Source organism: Gekko japonicus, unplaced genomic scaffold, assembly GCF_001447785.1.
Source record: "Gekko japonicus isolate JY-2015 unplaced genomic scaffold, Gekko_japonicus_V1.1 scaffold355, whole genome shotgun sequence".
In the NCBI taxonomy this organism is placed as follows: Eukaryota; Metazoa; Chordata; class Lepidosauria; order Squamata; family Gekkonidae; genus Gekko; species Gekko japonicus.
In genome coordinates this window covers 472640-491508 of record NW_015167066.1, presented here as the reverse complement: position 1 = coordinate 491508, position 18869 = coordinate 472640, and the positions used below count along the sequence as shown (strand labels likewise).

The window sequence follows — 18869 nt, the reverse complement described above, 5'->3', positions numbered from 1 at the left end:
AATGTAATAATTGGAAAGCCAGATTATTAATTGGCTACAATGCTTAAACAGTTTGTAGCCATTTATGAGGATTTCGGATTGTATTACTTTTCCTGTATATTTTAATCATCTTTTGCTTGTAAAGTAGAATATTTCACCCGTTCTTTATTTAAACATTGATTGTTAAATCGACAGTAATGATACTTGCAGAAATAATTCACCACAGTGGTTCTTTCTGCAATGACAATAAGCATAAAGATCCCCCCTGGTTTTTCTTTTAGTCCATGTGTCAGCAGAGTGATTCAGATTGAGCCTCAAGCATACACGGACACCGGTGACAACACACGCTACAGCCCTCCACCACCCTACAGCAGCCACAGCTTTGCGCATGAAACTCAGATCACAATGCAGTCCACAGTCCAGCTGCGCACTGAATATGATCCTCATACCCAGGTTTATTATACCACAGCAGAACCTCGCTCGGAAATATCAGTGCAGCCTGTCACAGTGACACAAGATAACCTCAGCTGCCAAAGTCCAGAAAGCGCAAGCTCAACCAGGGATCTCCTTTCCCAGTATTCAGGCTCTACACTGCATTGTCTTGAGCCAGCCTGCACAAAATGGACACTCTCCTCTTTTGCAGAAAAGCACTATGCTCCATTCCTATTAAAACCAAAAGCTAAGGTAAATATTTTTGCTTTGAGTACTGGTTGGTTATATCCACTGCCCATTCAGCTGAGCAAAGGGACATTATTTGATATCTCTAGAAGATGAACATGCAGCTTGGGTATTCCTAAAGATCCAGGATAAAGGTCCAAGCTGCATTCTCCTTGCATGTCCAGATCCTTCCGTAATTCCTCTGTGTTTAGACGTCATGATAAGCAGTGTTTTTTAAAGCTGTGGTTAATTTCCAGTCCACCATGGCTGCTTCCTTTTCTTTTCTCCATGTTCTCTCTCTTCTCCTCAACAGTAGGCTGATTGAGGTTCCATACTGAGACCTCAAAATCATCACCATTCTCTGCCACAGTGGTATTTTCACATACTCCATTGTGGTCAAGCTGATGAATGACTTCTGGAATATGGGCCTGTATCAAACAAATAGCTTCAGTTCTCTTCTCTGTTGGAGTATCTTCAGCTTTTCCAGACCTGAGATCTGTCTTTAACTTCCTCATGGCACTCACAGAATTAGAAGCATGTGACAGGAGGCAGTGTGGCATCATAGTCATGTGTCAAGAAAAGCCCTATGATGGTATATATGTCCCATAATTTCAGTGCAAGCTTTAGATATAATCTTTTGTGAACATAGATGGGGGCCACGGAGTAAGGTGCCCATCAAATGAGTGCAATATAGCCCAAGGGCCCAAACTTGAATGTTGCTTTTCCTGTGAGGATAGTCAGTTGCACTGAGAGGCAAAGCCAATATGACCTAATAGACTAGTGTGTAGCCCAATAGCACTTGCTTGGGTTCAGTACCAAACTTGAGCCATTGAGGCATCCGGCCACACATGATGGCACATGAGGCAATCAGGATATTGGCATTGCTGAGAGTGGTTACACAGACCTGCCAATCCATTGTGCATTAGCCATAGGGGTGCATGCCCTGTGCTTTCCTTACGAGCACTTAAAGGAGATGCACATTAAGTAGATCTTGTAGTGTGAGATGAATGCAGCCTTTTTTAAAAATTAAGTATGACATTCTTTTTCTGTTTCAGATCATAGTCATTTTTCTTTTTCTGGGCTTGCTTGGGCTCAGTCTTTATGGAACTACCTGTGTGAGGGATGGACTTGATCTTACGGACATAGTACCACGGGAAACTCGGGAATATGACTTCATTGCTGCCCAGTTCAAGTATTTCTCATTCTACCACATGTACATAGTTACCCAGAAAGCGGATTATCCTAACATCCAACACTTACTTTATGAACTTCACAAAAGGTTTAGCAACGTGACATATGTTTTGTTGGAAGAGGACAAGCAACTTCCGAAAATGTGGCTGCACTACTTCAGAGACTGGTTGCAAGGTAAAGGAAAGCCCCAGCAAAGTCAGATTTTCTGCTAATTTACTTTTTTAAATTTTCTGTCATATTTTTTCCTGTTCTTCTCCTGAAGAATCCAGTTACATTGCATTTATTGGGTTCTTATGAATTGACTGTGATGGTTTCATATGAGTTAACCATTTGTTTATGCAGTTTTTTAGAGAGTTAAGGACAGGTTATACTGTATATATGCACGCCAATAACATAAATCCACGTTCACAATCATTTAATTGGGTAGGGGGAACTTTTTATGGGAAGGAAGGATTTGCATTTTTTTCCACTTCCTGTCTCTCTGTCTGAGTTTTCCCAGCAACCAGAATTTTCTTAACAGCTGCTTTGAAGTTGTCTGGATGGTAGTAGAATAACTCGATTTCAATAGCTGCTCTGTTTTTCTGGCCAGGTACTGGAGGACTGTGTGCTGGACGTTTTGCAGGCTTACTTCAGTTGCTGCTTTTTTTGTTCAGACCTGTTTAACTTAAGGAATGAGCTGTGATTGTGTCTTTTCTACATGGGAGGCAGCTTTCAAGGAAACAGGGGAGGGCTTGTAAATGTGAATGAACATCCAGACCCTAAGGCTGTGTCATTCAGGCCATGTTTTCTTTTCCAACCTCTCTTATCTCTTTATAGCTGTAGCTAACCTATCAGGGCTGTAATGATGGTTTTGATTACAGCGGCTCAATGCAGCTGTGAGGTGGGACGATGGATTATTTCCTTCCATATGCATGTACACACACACACCCCCCACCCCCCCTCTTTTTCTTACTCTTCCTTGGACATGTGCTTCGTCATCTGTTCTCACACCACCTCCTTATTGCTGGGCTGCAGCTTCCTGTTCTAAATCTGATCCAAATTTGAGCTGTGAGGTATTTTGCCCCCTTCCCCCCACCCTCTTGAAAAAGGGTGGCAAGGAGGAAAATAGCAGTTGAGAGTGAATAGGTGTTGGCTGTGATCTTTACACGTGCTGGCAGCAGATCCCACAACTTGTATTAGCTGCACAAGCTGAACAGATGGAACAAATTGACAAAATCGTGTTCACTCATGCTGTGCTCGAGAAGGAGCTGAGTTGCCGTTTGAAGTTGGGAGCTGGAGTGTGGGTTTCTTTTTTCCTCCGGCTTTGCAGCAGAATTTCTGGTCATGTCATGATGTAACCTATGGCTTCAGCACCTACTGGTAGCTGAAACAACAGAGCATAAGATGTCTCTTCCCCATTGTGTAATTCGTTTTAGAGGTGTGAATGCTCAGAGCTTTATTTCAGGCAATGGTCTTAAATTTATCCCAGACTCTGTTATTGCAGTCAATAGAGACAATCTGCCAGGGGTGGCTTTTGCCTGACTCCTATTCTTTGCAGTGATGCTTCTGCAAGAGAAATTCCTGGTGGGTCATGCGCCAGAGATGAACACAAGAGCTTCGGTTTGATATTGTTCAACCTGGAAAGAACTTTAAAAAAAAAAAAAACAACCTTGGAACTGAGTAGTTGATTTTGGGATCTGTGTGTGATCCAGCACTAAGCTCAGATTTATAGTAGGATTGTTCTACACTCCCTTCCATGTGGTTTAAAACTAAAAAAGCCAACTGTTAATCTGAGCTACCGTGTGCCACAGGGCTGGGAGGAGTTAGTGTAGAAATTATTTACAAATTATTGGTGTCTCAACTGAGGCAAAGCAGTATTTCTTATTGAGCCCCTTTCTTTTTACAATAGCATATCTAGCATAGCATATGTAGCATTCAAATCTGTTTTGCTTTGTTTATTTTATTTATTTATTTACTGCATTTGTACCTCACCTTTCTCCCCAATGGAGACCTAAAACAGATTACATTGTTCTCCTGTCTTACATTTTATCCTCACAACTACCCCGTGAGGTAGGTTAGGCTGAGAGAGTATGACTGATTCCTGCCATGGTGCATGGAGCCATCTTTTGTATTAGGAGACTGTTTACCAAAGTGCCAGGTCAAATTTAATAATAGTATGTAATATGTCAGTTGTTCTCTTAACATGTACACGTAGCTGTCTTAAAATGCACCTGTTTGTATCTTTTAAATTGCAGTGCATATGTGGAATTTGCTGTTGTCTATTTTTTCTTAGATAAGAACCAAGCATGCAGCCCCACACAAGCATTTTTTTTTAATGTCAATATTTTCACGTGTGTGGTGGAGTTTAGCTAAGCGGGTGTGAGAGAATTGGACCAGTTCTGAAGCAGAAGGAGGTCTGTCTGAGGCTCCAGTTTGGCAGCCATCCACAGAGTAGCTGGAAGATAGGAAAGGCTTGCTGTCGAAGCACTGGAGCTCTGAGATGCCAGCATCTCAGGCCAGTGGCACCATCCCAAACATCTGCTTGGGAGGCAGATGTTAATACTCTAGCCAGGCTGCACGTGTTCCAGGGTTGTGGGGGGAAGAGGCAGGACCGGGTAGTCAAAAAGAACCCTCAAAAAGTGATAAGCAGTGCTTATGCCAGGGTTGATAGTTCTAAAACATTGTGTGGGAACCATCCCAAGATCTTCCAAAATGGTTTTCCTCTATAATGTGTCTGTTGGTAAGCTTTATTATTATTTTTTTTAAAATCATGTCTCCTCACTTTCTCACAGGACTTCAGGATGCTTTTGACTGTGACTGGGAAGCTGGGAAGATCACATACAACAGCTACAAAAATGGATCAGATGATGCTGTTCTAGCTTATAAACTTCTGGTTCAAACAGGCAACCGTGAAAAACCCATTGATATTAGCCAGGTAATTCCTAAAATACTGTTGTGACAGTTTGCTTAAATGGAACAATGCAAGTATGTCATTATACAATTTTGTTGGCCTTATTAATATACTGACTATTCTGCCAAAGCCATAATCAGTATCTGGAATGCAGATATAATAGTGGCTTGGAGGGGCGGGTTGACATGCTAGCTGCAGAGTGCCCTCTCCTGCATGCTAGAGTCTGTGGAACTGCAGACAATGAAGCCGCAAGGACAACAGTGACAGTTGCAGGGAAACTCTGGGTGAATCCAGGTGAGCATGTGTAAGAGCTCATGTCTGGCCTTAATGGTGATAAACTTACTTACACCTGCTCAGTATAATCAGTAAAGATGTTCTATATAGTTAAATGTCTACTACAGAATATCTAACATTTTTATCTCACCCTCCTCCTTGTCGCAAAGAGTTAACGCAGGATCATACATTAAGAAAGGGTAAATGGAGAAAAATGGCTGCTGGAGTTGTTGCAGTTAGAATTTATAGGCCCAAATTGTATTGTACATAAATAAACCTGTTTCATTTCCTTAGCATGCAGCTGGGATCAGGTTTTGGGATTTGGAGGATCTTCCTACACTTGGTGTAGTTTGGTGTAGTGGTTAAGTGCGCGGACTCTAATCTGGGAGAACCGGGTTTGATTCCCCAGTCCTCCACTTGCACCTGGCTGGATGACCTTGGGCAAGCCATAGTTCTGATAAGAGCTGTTCTTGAAAAAGAGCAGTTTCTGTCAGAGCTCTCTCAGCCCCACCTACCTCACAGGGTGTCTGTTGTGGGGAGGGGAAGGGAAAGGAGTTTGTAAGCCGCTCTGAGACACCTTTAGGTAATGAAGAGCGGGGTATAAATCCAATCTCCTCCTCCTCCTCTTCTTCCTCTTCCTCTTCCTCTTCTTCTTCTTCTTAAAGAAGGATGCTCTAAGATGGGTTACTTTTTATTTTAAAAAAATTGTTTTTATTTTTAGATGAGTTACTGAAGTACACTGTATATGAGGCTGCTTTTGAACAGAGAAATTCCACTTAGTTCAAAATATGGTCACCCACTTAATTCATTAAGCCAGTAGGATCATGCTACTCCAGTGCTAAAAATCTCTGCATTTACTCCCAGTTTCCTTCTAAGAACATTTCAAAATTAAACCTTTAAAGATTTTAAATGGCTTTGGTCAGTTTACTTTGCCTTACCCACCTCCTTAAGGTCCTGAAAGGGGTCCCAGCTCAGAGTTCTCATGTCACAGGTCAAGCTGATGGAGATATAGAGAACAATTCAGCTGTAGCACCTTCTCTTTGAAACTTTTTCCCACAGAAGCCTAATGACATTAGATTCTTACAAGTGGAGACCCGCAAAAAACTTGCGGGAATTGCTATCCCATTCCCCCTTCTTCCCCTTTCCCTCCCTTCTCTCACCCTCTTTCTCCTTCCTGCCATCCCTTTTCATACTCTCTCTCTCTCCCCTCCATGCCTGTCACTTCCTTTCTGTGCCCACCCCATCACTCTTTCTGCCCCTGTTACGGCCTCCTACCTACCTCCTCCCACCTACCTCCCACCTACCTCCTCCGCCCCACAGCCGTGGCAGCAGCTATTCTCCAAGAATCACAATGGGTCGCCCAGGTATAGAGATCAGTTCCTCTTAGGGTTGCCCATTTCATGTTAGGGAATTCCTGAAGATTTGGGGGTGGAGCCTTGGGAGGATGAGGTTTGAGCTTGGAAGTGACCTCAGCAGGGTATAATACCATAAACTCCACCCTTCAAAGCAGCCATTTTCTCTAGGGGAACTGATCTCTGTCATCTGGAGATCAGTTATAATTCCAGGAGATCTCCAGCCCTTACCTGGAGGTTGGCAATGTTAGTTCCCCTGGAGGAATTGACTGCTTTGGAGAGTGGAGTCTATGGCATTATATCTGTCTGAAGTCCCTCCCCACATCAATCCCCACCATTCCCAGGCTCCACCCCTCATATATCCAGGAATTTCCCAACCTGGAATTGGCATCCCTACCTCCTTCCCACCCAACACCCAGCCTACCTTTATCTGCCCCTCTGTCTTCAGCTTTCCATCTCCTTTCCCCCTGCAGCTTCTACTGAGGAAAACTATGGTCTTTCTCCACAGCGGGGACTAAAGCAGTTGACATTATTCTCTCCTCCTTTTTATCCACATAACAACCCTATGAGGTAGGTTTGGCTGAAAGTATGTGACTGGTCCAGAATCACCCAGTGAACTTCCACAGCAAGATGGGGATCTAAACCTGGGTCTCGCAAACGCTACTCTGAACCTCTGATCATTATACAATGACTTTCATAGGGTGGCTGCTGTTGAACAGTAGCAAGCAGCCAGGCCTAGTTCAATCATGCAAGTCAGGTAGTATCAAGGTACCCAAAGGATGCTGCTAGGCCTAGGTTTGCCAGCCTCCAGGTGTGACCTGAAGATCCCCCAGAATTACAATTGAACTCCAGACAACAGAGATCTATTCCCCTGGAGAAAATGGATGGACTCTGTGGCATTATATCCAGCTGAGGCCTCTCCGCTCCCCAAACTCTGTACTCCTCAGACTTCACCACAGAATTTCCAGGAATCTCCCATCCTGAAGAAGGCAATCCTAGCTCAAGGCCTGTCTCCAACCCCCCTGCTATTTAGCCATTCATACTGCAGGAGGAATCCTTCCCAATCCGAGCTCCAGTTCTGCTTTTTGGTTCCTCCCCTTTCTTTCTGTCTGTCCGTCTCTCTGTGTCTGGCTATCAGCTGGTCTAGCTCCTACTGTCCATGTGGTGGGGCCTGCAGCTGATCCCTGCAGCAGCCATTTCAAAAGATATCGGGGGGGGGGGATTCAACCCTCCCTGAGGGTTTTTTTTTTAACTTTTTGGATTTTTCTGCAAACCCACAGAGTTCCCTGAGTCTGTAGAAAAACCTGTTGGGGAGAGTGTGCCCCCTATCTGTGGAAATAAGTATCCGCACACAGAGGGGACTGCTGAGAATTAGATATATAGATCCTCATTTGGCAGGTGAGGAAGGGATTAATTGAATATTACTACTATTTCTGCTGCTATTTGGGATTTTCTTATTTTACTAGCTGGATAGTTTAATTATTGAGATTTTTTATTAATGATTGAATTGTTTACCGTGTTTAAATGTTGCACTTTAATTCTATCAGTCACCAGTGTTTTAACCATGACCCGGTATACAGATGTAGGGCTGAGTCTCTGTGTCATTTTTCAACAGTTGGTTTTTGGGGCTGTTTTTTTTTTGCCAATTCTTCTCTCCTACTGCAGCTATTCCTGAGACCCCCACCCCAACAGCATTTCAGAGAGCTCAGTATGCTGCAAGAGGGGGAGGCAGGAAAATTTCACTTTGCTGGTGGAAATGCCTTACACCAGTGAAACACGACCTTTGGATCTATCCCTTAAGGAATAGAATAAAACTCAATATTTTTTTGCTGTGCTTCTGCTAATTCTGCCTTCTTTTTTCCAATAGCTTTACTAAATATTTCATGTTAAAAATATATTGTGATGGAGGCTCTAAGCAGTTGAAATGCCACCTAATTGCTATAAGATATCTCCACCTCTGTTTCTGCATAGGCATTCTTCTTTCGCTTTCCGTTCTGGAGCTATCTATGGTTAGTATTACAAATGCATTAATGCATATTACAGTTGGACCAAACAATGTATTTCCAAACAGCTTCTGATTATAGTTTCAAAACCTGACTCAACTTACTGAAAATATTCCAGTACTTGTAATACTAACTATAGCAAAACTCTTGAGGTAGATAGATTGCTTGTGACAGAACAAAGGGAGAGGCATGTGAGCTTATTGTGTGTTTACCACATGACCATAGTTTTGCAGTCAAACAGCTATAGATCTGCACTGGATCTCAGACTATGGAAGATGCTTCACTTTGGAAAATACATTATAGCACAGGGATAGGCAACTCCTGGCACTCTTGCTGAACACGGGCGCACCAGACATTTGGACAGCATACAAGGGTCAGTTCTCTATCTAAGGGACCAAGAAAGATGAGGCCCTGTCAGGTCCCCACAGCCACAACGAAGTACACACTTGTAGAAAGGTTTTACTTTTATTGAAGCTGAAGATGTATTGACAGGATCACTGTTAGGAATGACGAGGAATCAAAGAGCATGACAGGTTATAGTGCATTCAAACAAGCGAGGCGCCAGTAGGCCTGGGAGCAAACGGTACTATTCAGCATAAACAGATATTCTTCCCACGGCACCTCCATGAGATAACCCAAGCAACTATCCAGCAGCAAACTTCCTGTGGCCTTGAGAGATACACATTACTGCGATGAAGCAATTAAGCGCATAAACAGGAATGCATAGTAAAACGAAAGTAGAAACAATTGGCAGCTTGTTGACATACTGCCCCCTCGAAAACCAGCTCTCCCTCCCAAAATCCAGATATCTCCCGGTCAGTCCGGGAGATCTCCCAGTTTCCCCAGGAACTCCTGGTGGAATTTGCAGATCAAATGAGGGGCCCGAATATCCCCTACTTCCACCCATTCAAGGTGCTGGGGTCCAAAGTCTTTCCATTCCACCAAATACAACAGTTTTCCACGTTTGCATTTTTGTGGTCTGTCCATACCTCGAACGGAACCCGAGCCCCCTCCAACCAGTGCCTCCACGTCGAAAGCGCCAGCTTTATCGCCCCCACCTCCTTTCCCCATACAGACCAGTTTCTCTCAGAGTCATTGAATTTTTTAGAGACATAGGCCAGTGGATGCAATAGCCCATCCCCCCTTCTTGTAAGATGGCCCCTCCCATAGCCACGTCCGAAGCATCCGTCTGAACAATGAATTTTTTGGATTCATCAGGGTGAGCAAGTACAGGCTCCGAAGTGAACAGGGATTTCAAGCACATGAACGCCTCTTGGCATTCCGCAGACCATGGAAGCGGGGCCCCCGGCCGGTTGGCTTCCGGACCTTTTCCCTTTGTCTTTAAAAGGTCCGTTAGGGGAAGGCTAATTTGGGCAAAGTTGGGTAAAAATGAGCGGTAAAAGTTCGCAAACCCGAGGAAGGATTGTAATTGCCGCCTAGTCCTGGGGGCTTCCCACCCCAACACGTCCCGCACCTTCCCCGGGTCCATCTCCAAGCCCGCGTTCAAAATGCGATAACTCAGAAAGTCAATGTGGGTCTTGTGACATTCGCACTTGGATAGGCCCTGAGATGGGGCCAGCACCATTGAGGCCTAGTTTGTCCCCAGTGTGTTTGGTCAACTATAATCCTTATCTCTCCCCTCCCCTCCTGCCGCCTCTTTGCCGGGACACTAACAACTTTACAGATAGATGGAGCAGTTCTTTTGCCAGCGCTTCCTTCTTGGGTGACAGTTACCTCAACCCTTGCACAGACTACTTTATTCCTCTCTAATACTGATCTTTTAAGGTACTTGGGACTATTGGTGGGCCTTCCAGTGTTGTTTCAAAACAAATTTCCATACTAAGACCTAGTTCACACAAGGAGTCTATGTCATTTCAGATCACAAATGGCAGACCACTTGAATAAATGCTCTCATGTATGGAAAACTAAAAGAGGTCTAGGCTAGCCCACTCCTGACATCTAGCTGACTATGAGTAAAAAAAATTTCTTGTACCAATTTTGTATGCACATCGAACAGTTTTTTTAAAATGTGGAAGCATTCAGCCATGCACCTTCAGTCTAGAACTAGCATAATCTAAAAATGCAAGTTTAAAGCACCTTGACTTGAGCCCTCTTAATGTGATAACAGCTACACTCCTATTGTGATTAGTGGATTATGCTTGTTTCTCTTTAAAAATAGAAGAAGTGTTACTGCATTGTCTATACCAGATGCTATTCCTCTGGATGAACTATTTTTTTAGAGCAGCAATTCTAGCCCCCCCCCCCCCATCAAATTCTCCTTCAACCTGGAATGGAGACAAATGTAATTTGGGGGCAGGACAGGTATATTTGATCACCTGCCAGCTTCTCCTCATGCTCTGATTGCCAGTTGTGATCAGGGAGCCAATTATTCATGAACTGTTTGGCTACTTTCAAACCAAAAAATTCTTGCCGCAGCCCAGTTTTGCAGAGACTTTTTTTGTGGGTGTGTGGTGGACTGTGCTTTAAAAACTCATAAGTACTGTATAAACATGTGATGGACTGTGAAGGGTTAATGTCTCACAGAGCCAGAGAGCCTTTGAGTAACAAGCTGCTCAAACTGATTGCATTGGATAGTATCAGTTGAGAAGAAAGAATGGGGAACTGACTGTGGAAGAGAAGACAGTTTAGTACTGACTGAGGACTGGGAGGGTGGCAAGGAGGAGTGAGAAGATTGATGAAGGCCCCGGTCACACTTCTCGTTTACAGAAGTAATTCCCTGCCCAGTTGAAAAGGAAGATAGCTCTAAAGAGTGGAGTGATCCCTCGTGTGTTTACAGAAAGAATGTGGGTACTTGGTAGTGTATCCCTGCCTTATGAAACCTGAAGAGTCAATTAAACTCAAGAACGTATACTGGAGTGTCTAGAAGACACTGAAACCAAAGCCTCTCATCTCAAAGATTCTAAGACCTTTGTGAAAAGCTTCTGCTCCAAATTTTGCTAGTTTGTTTGAACTAGTAATTATCAGTGGATAGGCTGGCTCAATGCATGTGTGAATTGCAAGTTCAGTATGCCACATACTCACGAGGCTTTTTTTCTAGAAGCATATAAGTAGGTTTTCATGTCTATATTGGTAATGTCTTGGTCTTAGTTCTGTTAGGGAAACATCTTGTACTTAACTCATTGTCTCTAATCTAATTTTATATAGAAAATAACATTAATGATCTTCCCACGATTTAGGGGGGGGGTGCCCTCTTTTTATTTTTGCTAGCAATAAAAGCAACTTTTCTTCAAGGTAACATTGCATATAGGCTCTTTGTACAACAACAGTGTGTTGCAATGTGTTGCCATGTATTTATTTGGGAAAGCAAGAGAAGAAAAGGTGAGATGCCCCAGTAGTTGTTGTTGTTGTTTAGCAGCAAAGACTAAAGAACAAATGTGATAGGTCTCCTGATATAATTTCCTGTGCCTGGGAGGGAAGAAAGTGTGCTTCTGCATCCACAGGGTCTGTGAGCTATATTCTGCAGTTCCAAAGACAATTTGAAGACATACAGTTGTTGCATATCCTGTGGATTAATTGAATCCAGATCTCTGGGTCCACATTTTTTAGACTGCTGTTGCTGTTGTTTTTCACATAATTAAAAAGAAAATGAGAGTTGGAATGGAATGAAAAATAAAACAAAAGTCTTATCCCCCCCCCCCAACATTACAGTCCATTTTGCATCTTCTGCATTTCTCCCTGCATTTCTTTGGCAAGGCAGCTTTTGTCCCAAATCCCAGAATATCTGATTCCATCATACTCCCCAAATTCATTTGCCCACAGTGACCCCAGCAATAGAGTGCACTCATCTGTTTTCTTGGTGCTGGGCATTTTCTGAATACATAGGTCATAGGAGGCAAGTGTTAGCAAAATTTATACAGATGTTGTTTTATTTTTATAGCTCTCCTCCATTTACTGGGTGGCATTTCCTTCAGTGTTAACAACAGAGGTTAACTGCACACAGACATCTACAGGAGTCTTGCCAGATTCTCTCTCTCTCTCTTTTTTTAAAAAAACTACCTTTTAAATATGTTTCTCCAACTTGGTTACTTTTCCCTCTTGACTGTGGACAAGCTTTTAGAATTCAGGTTTAATTGGCTCAATTTTGTCTGAACCATCTGTTGATTTAATGTTTCTAATGAACTGCATGCAAAGCATTTTATACTATACAGAAACAAACATCCTGAAACCTTTCTATAAAAATGCACAAATTCTCTCATTCTGTCCACAATTGCCTGTTTAAATACACAGTTTTTGTAGGAAGTTGTCATGCTGTTTTAGCCTATTCCATTATTTGAGCAAGAGCCCTAACATCCAAGCTTCACTCTGAAAGGCTTCTAATCTTTCTGTTTTTCAGTTGACTAAACAACGTCTGGTGGATGCAGATGGAATCATTAACCCAAATGCCTTCTACATCTACCTGACAGCCTGGGTTAGCAATGACCCTGTGGCCTACGCTGCCTCTCAAGCCAACATCCGGCCCCACCGTCCAGAATGGGTCCATGACAAAGCAGACTATATGCCAGAAACCAGGTTGAGAAGTAAGGAACATTTCATTTTAATGTCTTATGGTTTATATAAGTACCTCAGCCCTTCTTTCATGGCCCAGCAACTCTCGAGTTGGCTGACACTCTACAGGACTCAAGACTGTAAACAGAACAATATATTGTGTTACTTTTTAAAAACTCAGGAGACAGATATGGCTGTGTAATATAGTAGAAGAATGTCATACCTCAGTAGCAGTTCGTCATTTTGAAAAATGAATTCTTTAATAGTTTATATCAGGTCTAAGGCTTGCAACAGGCATTTTGTTTTAATGTGACATTTTCATTTTATGTGTCAGGAAGGTCTTCAGTTCCCATGATATGCTGTCTTTGCAAATGCATAGTTTAATCATTGGGAATTATATCATGTTTATTCTAAATCTGTCAGCCTGGCAAGCAAAGAATTTTTGGCAAATTAGGTCATTCTCTAACACCTGCATTGTGCCTGAGTTGTTTAGGTGGGAGAGAGTGTATCCTCTTTCCTCTCAAACCTCCCCCAAGTCACCCATTTGCATTATGAATGGCAATACCAATTTCATTTTATTTGCTTTTACACTGGATTTATTGGGTGGACTGCTAGCTGGTTATTGGGTGGCAGGAGTGAGGAGGGGAGAGGACTGGTAGTTTCTGGAAATACAACTAGAGAACAAGCAAATTGTGCTTTGCTGTATCCGAACCCTAGAGCTCTTGGGCAGTCAGCCAACTCTTGTCTTAATGAAAATTTATAGTTGAGATTATAATAGGGCAAATCATGTTTAGCAAGTCAACTGAATGACCCTGCAGGGTCTGGAACACACAGCAACAGTGGCAGTAAGTAAATGCTTGTTGTGGGAAGGCTATTTTGGGAGGGGGGATTGTTCAGTGGGCTTAGTATTGCTTTCAAAATATGAGCATGGAAAATTTGGGTGTGTCAAATCATTAAAGGACAGAAAATATGGATTTCCGGAATAAAGCATTTGAAATATTGGATCTTTCTGTGACTGACTGGAACGTGCTCTAAAGCTCATTTTTAATACCCAAGGAAAATGTAACAAATGTATCAGCCCACTACAGATTTCCAAGTAGTCAGCTGAACAATTACAAATGTTGGCCTGATTTGTGGCTGTATTTCATGCTGCTGGAATTCCAGCTCTGTCATCTGTATGCTAATTTCAACAGTATTGCTCCTTACTTTAGCAGAAATTGGAGGTTTTAGAATTCTCTTTAATTCACGTTTGAGGACCATGTTCATCTCCCAGATGTTTGTTTATTTACTTCTAAGGTACATATCCCACTTTTCCACTTAGCATGACATTCAAGGAAACTGACAAAAGAATAAAATATCAAATAAACAAAAAAGATTTAATTAAAATAATAACAGAAATGACGGTTAATAAAAATCGGGGGGGGGGGGGAGCAAAATAACAGCAGCTCAGAACTCCTCCAATGGTTCCTCCAAATCTGTCTTTAAAACTTGGAATTATTACAGATGGCCATAATAGAATGTTTTTAAAAATGAAATAACAGTATTCATAAAATCCAGAAACTTATCTTGTCAAGGACAGCCAGCTTTGGGGAGATAGTTCACTTAGCACACCTCCAAAGGTCTTCCAGAAAAGAAGTCTCAGTCAATCTGCAGAAGGCCATCAATGAAAGGGCCATTTATGTCTTGGGTGGGGAGACTCCATAGCTTAGGGTCAACTGTGGAGAAGGCCCTCTCTGCACTCCCACCAATTTAACCTTTTGTAGAGCTGGTACATGGAGAAGGCCAGTTCCAGAAGATTTCAAAGGATGAGCAAGTTCATACCGTTGTTTGTGGTCCTGCGGGTACCCAGGTCCAAGACTTTAAAAGTCAGTGCAACTTTTTGAATTGGGTCCAGGAACAGACTGGGAGTCAGTGAAGCTATTGTACATCTGGTCCCTGCAATGTGCCCCAGTCAGCACTCTGCGTGTTGCATTCTGCATCAGTTGCGGTTTCTGATCCATTTTCCAATGCAGCCCCACATAAATCATATTATGATATTCCAGTCCCGGTGTTCCAGTACATGTGTGAATTTGGGCTTATAAAACCTGCTGGTAGGTGGTAGTGGCTAGGTCAAACAAGTTGCCAGCTAAAATGCTGTTAATGTATGTTTTGTTCCCTGAAAAAGTTTAATCTGAAATAACATGACTAATGTTAGGGGGTACAAATTATATTATGCTGTATCACATATTAATAGTATTCAAGAAGTCAGGGAGTGTCAAATTCAGATACAGATAGTAGTGTAAATGTGCTCTTCATGGAGGATCTGGCATCCCCAGCAAGCTCTAGGGTAAATGCTCCCTCTAAGCTGTGGAGTCTTGTGAACAAAAATTCTACTTTGTGAGCTACTGGCATTAAAGTTGTGAGTGAGTAATTTTGCTACTGCATAAATTACTTTGCTCTGGAGCCATCTTTCCTGAGCTAAGATGAAAATGTGTGAGCCGGAGGCTAAAAAACTGTGAGCTAGCTGACACTAACTCAGCTTAGAGGGAACACTGAGAGATATCCCAGCCACAGAAGACCAATGACTGAGGGAATGTTGCAGTTTCCATTATTATGTTCTTTGGTGTTGCTTTGTAGTACCTCCAGTTCTCATACAATGATGTTACCATAGTGGGGAGACCAGCTTGTATGACAGTTGAAGTGCATCCTCCCTACCACCACCACAAGGCAGGGGACTGTTGTGCTGTAGTTTGTTGGTATATTTAAATGCACTCATGACACAATTAATATGCTTTGGAATTCTGGCACAGGAATCTTAGCTGTATTCATACCTGCATTCATATATACAGATATTTTCATCCAAAAGGTTTATTTCACTGATGTTTACCTGTTTCCCCCCCCTAGTTCCAGAAGCTGAGCCAATAGAGTACGCTCAGTTTCCTTTCTACCTCAATGGACTGCGTGATACTTCTGACTTTGTGGAAGCTATTGAGAAAGTGAGAGCAATCTGCAATAACTACACCAGCCTTGGAGTGCCCAGCTACCCAAATGGATATCCATTCCTTTTTTGGGAACAATACATTGGCCTTCGTCACTGGCTCCTCTTGTCCATTAGTGTGGTTCTGGCTTGCACGTTTCTGGTGTGTGCCCTCTTCCTTCTGAACCCGTGGACTGCTGGGATCATTGTAAGTCTTTGTTGAAGTCAAATTCCTTTTGGCATAGCTCTTGCTGCAGTCAGGAAAGTTTTGTTTATGTCTGGGCTACTGATGGAGTATGCAGATTGCATCAGTCATGATATATTTATTCAACTTTTTTTGGGGGGAGTAGGATTCATGGTAAAAATATAAACTTTAATAATCCTTTGGACAACTCATTAACTTAAGTTTTTTAAATATATATGTTAAGGTGTCTAAACTTTTGCCCTCACTCTGATGCCCAGAAGAAAAATACATTTTTAAAAGAAAAAGCACTAATGTGCTATTACTCTAAGCGGCCAGAGTTTTAAAGCTGTCCATAAGCAATTATTTGCAGTAGTATTGTTATGTTCTGAAAATGAACCCTTAGAAATTCACTTTAAAAATAAGCCTGATGGATTCAGCAAGATTTACTTCCTTGTAAGTGAGTTAACATAGCTGAGTCCTATACAGTTTTTCTTGCAAATAAATCTCAGGATTCGAAGGCTGTAGGCAAGATGCCCTCCTCCCAGAGTAAGCATCCATACTGGCACTTTTCATGAGTTACCCTCTCCACTGAGCTCAGTCTACACAACGAAGACCCTGGATCCCTCTGCACCCAGCTGGCCTCTACCGTCAGTCAGTGCAGACTCTGCAGTGCCCTGAAGAGATGATCAGCATAAAATAACATCTTGTGAAAATGGACTGTCTGGCTATACCAGCACTGAAGAGGGGATAGGAAGGGGTGGGTGGAAAGTGCAGGGGGGGGGAGAGGAATAAAACTATGAACATAAATTGTATAGACTCTAGGGTTTTATATATTCTGGGAAGTGCTTGAGATCTTTCATTAAGCAGGTATTCTTTTCAAAATGGAATGTTGATGTTACTCTGTCTATATTTTATGAACTTCCCTATAGCTTATAAAATGGTAGAATTATAAAGCAATTACCATTTTTGTACCATAGATCTGTACAGCAGGTATGTTAAAAGGTAAATGTTTAGTCTGGGATAGCCTTCAAAAGACATAGGCTGTATATGTTATCATTCTTGAGTTGCTGGCTTATAAAATAATTTATTGTAGTGCCTATGGGGGAGTGTTTTTTGCTTACATAAAGGGATTCTACCTTTCTAACAAAGACCTCTGTCTTTTCTTCCCTTGCAATTCTGTCTTAGTTGAAGAAATATTTTGATATTGATTTCACATTTTCCCTCGGCCTCTTAATTTTTGTTACAAGGTACATGAAAGAAGATAAATAAAAGCCTTCCCTTATCTTTAGCTCTTTGCTTTGTGCAGACCAACCCCCCCTAAGTTCTTCAGAGTTAAGAGGCCCTTTGTAACCAAACACCCATCAGCTGATTATGGCATTTACTGTTTCTGTGCATTAAAATTACTCCAAGGTCACCTTAATTTACTCCATAATTGGGTTGAAGGGTTGGGGGAGGGGAAACCCAAATCCTGTATCTTTCTTTTTCCTAATCTGACACTTTTGTTGGCTTAATCACTGTGCTGGCAATACCTCACTATAAGTGGACTGTTGAAAACAGGAAAATATACCTCAGATTTCATTGACAACTTATGAGCAACCCTGACATATATACTTCTATTAATGATTGGCAACAGGGAAAATGATTCAAATAGGAGTTTTTACAGAGCTCCACCATAGTCTACTTTTTATCCTTTTCTGTGTAAGGAGGTTGGTTTGCTAATAATGACTTCATCTATTTTAGGTCATGGTGCTGGCTCTGATGACTGTGGAACTCTTCGGCATGATGGGTTTAATTGGGATCAAGCTGAGTGCAGTACCTGTAGTCATCCTTATTGCTTCTGTTGGCATTGGAGTGGAGTTCACAGTCCATATTGCCTTGGTAGGTAGAAGAAGAGTGGCTAAATATTTAGCTTGTTGTATAAGCTTAGTACATAACTACATAGCTTCAGAAAGCAGTTGTGAGGCAGATTGCTCACCGGAAAGCAGACTTCCTGTCAAATATACTTTGCTCATAGAAAATTGGGACCTCCAGGGGAAGATAGCATAGAACATAACTGGCCCCCGAGGCTTCACGCTTCCTCTGGACCTGCTGCTCTTTAACGTTATGAAGGGCCCAGCCCACAAAGGCACCTCTTTAAGCCTTGGCTTCCAGATTGGGGCCCTGGGAGCCTGCGGTTTCTGGCGAGGGGTGGGTGGGGACCTACCTATCTCCTTCCTGCCTCCCTCCGCTGTCTGCCGCCCTTCGTGCTGGCGTGCCCCTCTGGGCTCCCTCCTAAGTCCACTCCCCACATCTCTCTTCCCTTGACTTGCAAGTTGCACCCAATAACCAACCTTTTCAGCAGCCGGGGTGCAGGTTCCAGTTCCTTCCAGTGGGTGGCTGAAATGGCGGGTGGCAACTGCAGGCGGTGTGTGCAGCATGTGCTCGGCGGTGGCTACAGCAACCAAATAGGAGGAGCCGAGTAGCACACAGTTGCACAGCGAGAAGAGCAGGCAGCACATGCCGCATGCGCAGTCTTTTGGTGAGGCGAGGGAGGGGCAGGGCGGGGTGGGAGGACAGCACTGTGCCAACGCCCCCACACGGGGGTGCTCCAGGCAACCGCCTAAAATTGTCTGTGGGTGATCCGGCCGTGATAACATAATTATAAATGAGTGGAAGTAATAGTCATGCAAAAAGGAATGGAGTCAGAATGGGCCAGTTCGCTTGGTATCAAGTAGTGACATTCTTCAGGTTTCTGATGGAGATGCATGACAAGACTGTGATATCAAATTCTAGCCAATATATCTTCTGCCCATTTTCAGAAAGCAGTCAAAACTTTGCTAAACTTTTTTGTTCCATTATGAATGATGAAACACTTTAAAGTACACTAGGTGCAGAATAA

General features: G+C 42.7%; 1 protein-coding gene across 1 annotated transcript in view; it reads left to right on the top strand.

Annotated features, from left to right (window-relative positions):
• Positions 1-18869, top strand: part of PTCH1 (patched 1) — a 104936-nt gene that overhangs the window by 69720 nt on the left and 16347 nt on the right. Inside the window, exons 14-19 of the mRNA XM_015412665.1 lie at positions 261-663; positions 1692-2001; positions 4599-4741; positions 12700-12883; positions 15735-16015; positions 17732-17869. Coding sequence (XP_015268151.1) covers positions 261-663; positions 1692-2001; positions 4599-4741; positions 12700-12883; positions 15735-16015; positions 17732-17869 — 1459 coding nt within the window. The remainder of the gene's footprint in view (positions 1-260; positions 664-1691; positions 2002-4598; positions 4742-12699; positions 12884-15734; positions 16016-17731; positions 17870-18869) is intronic.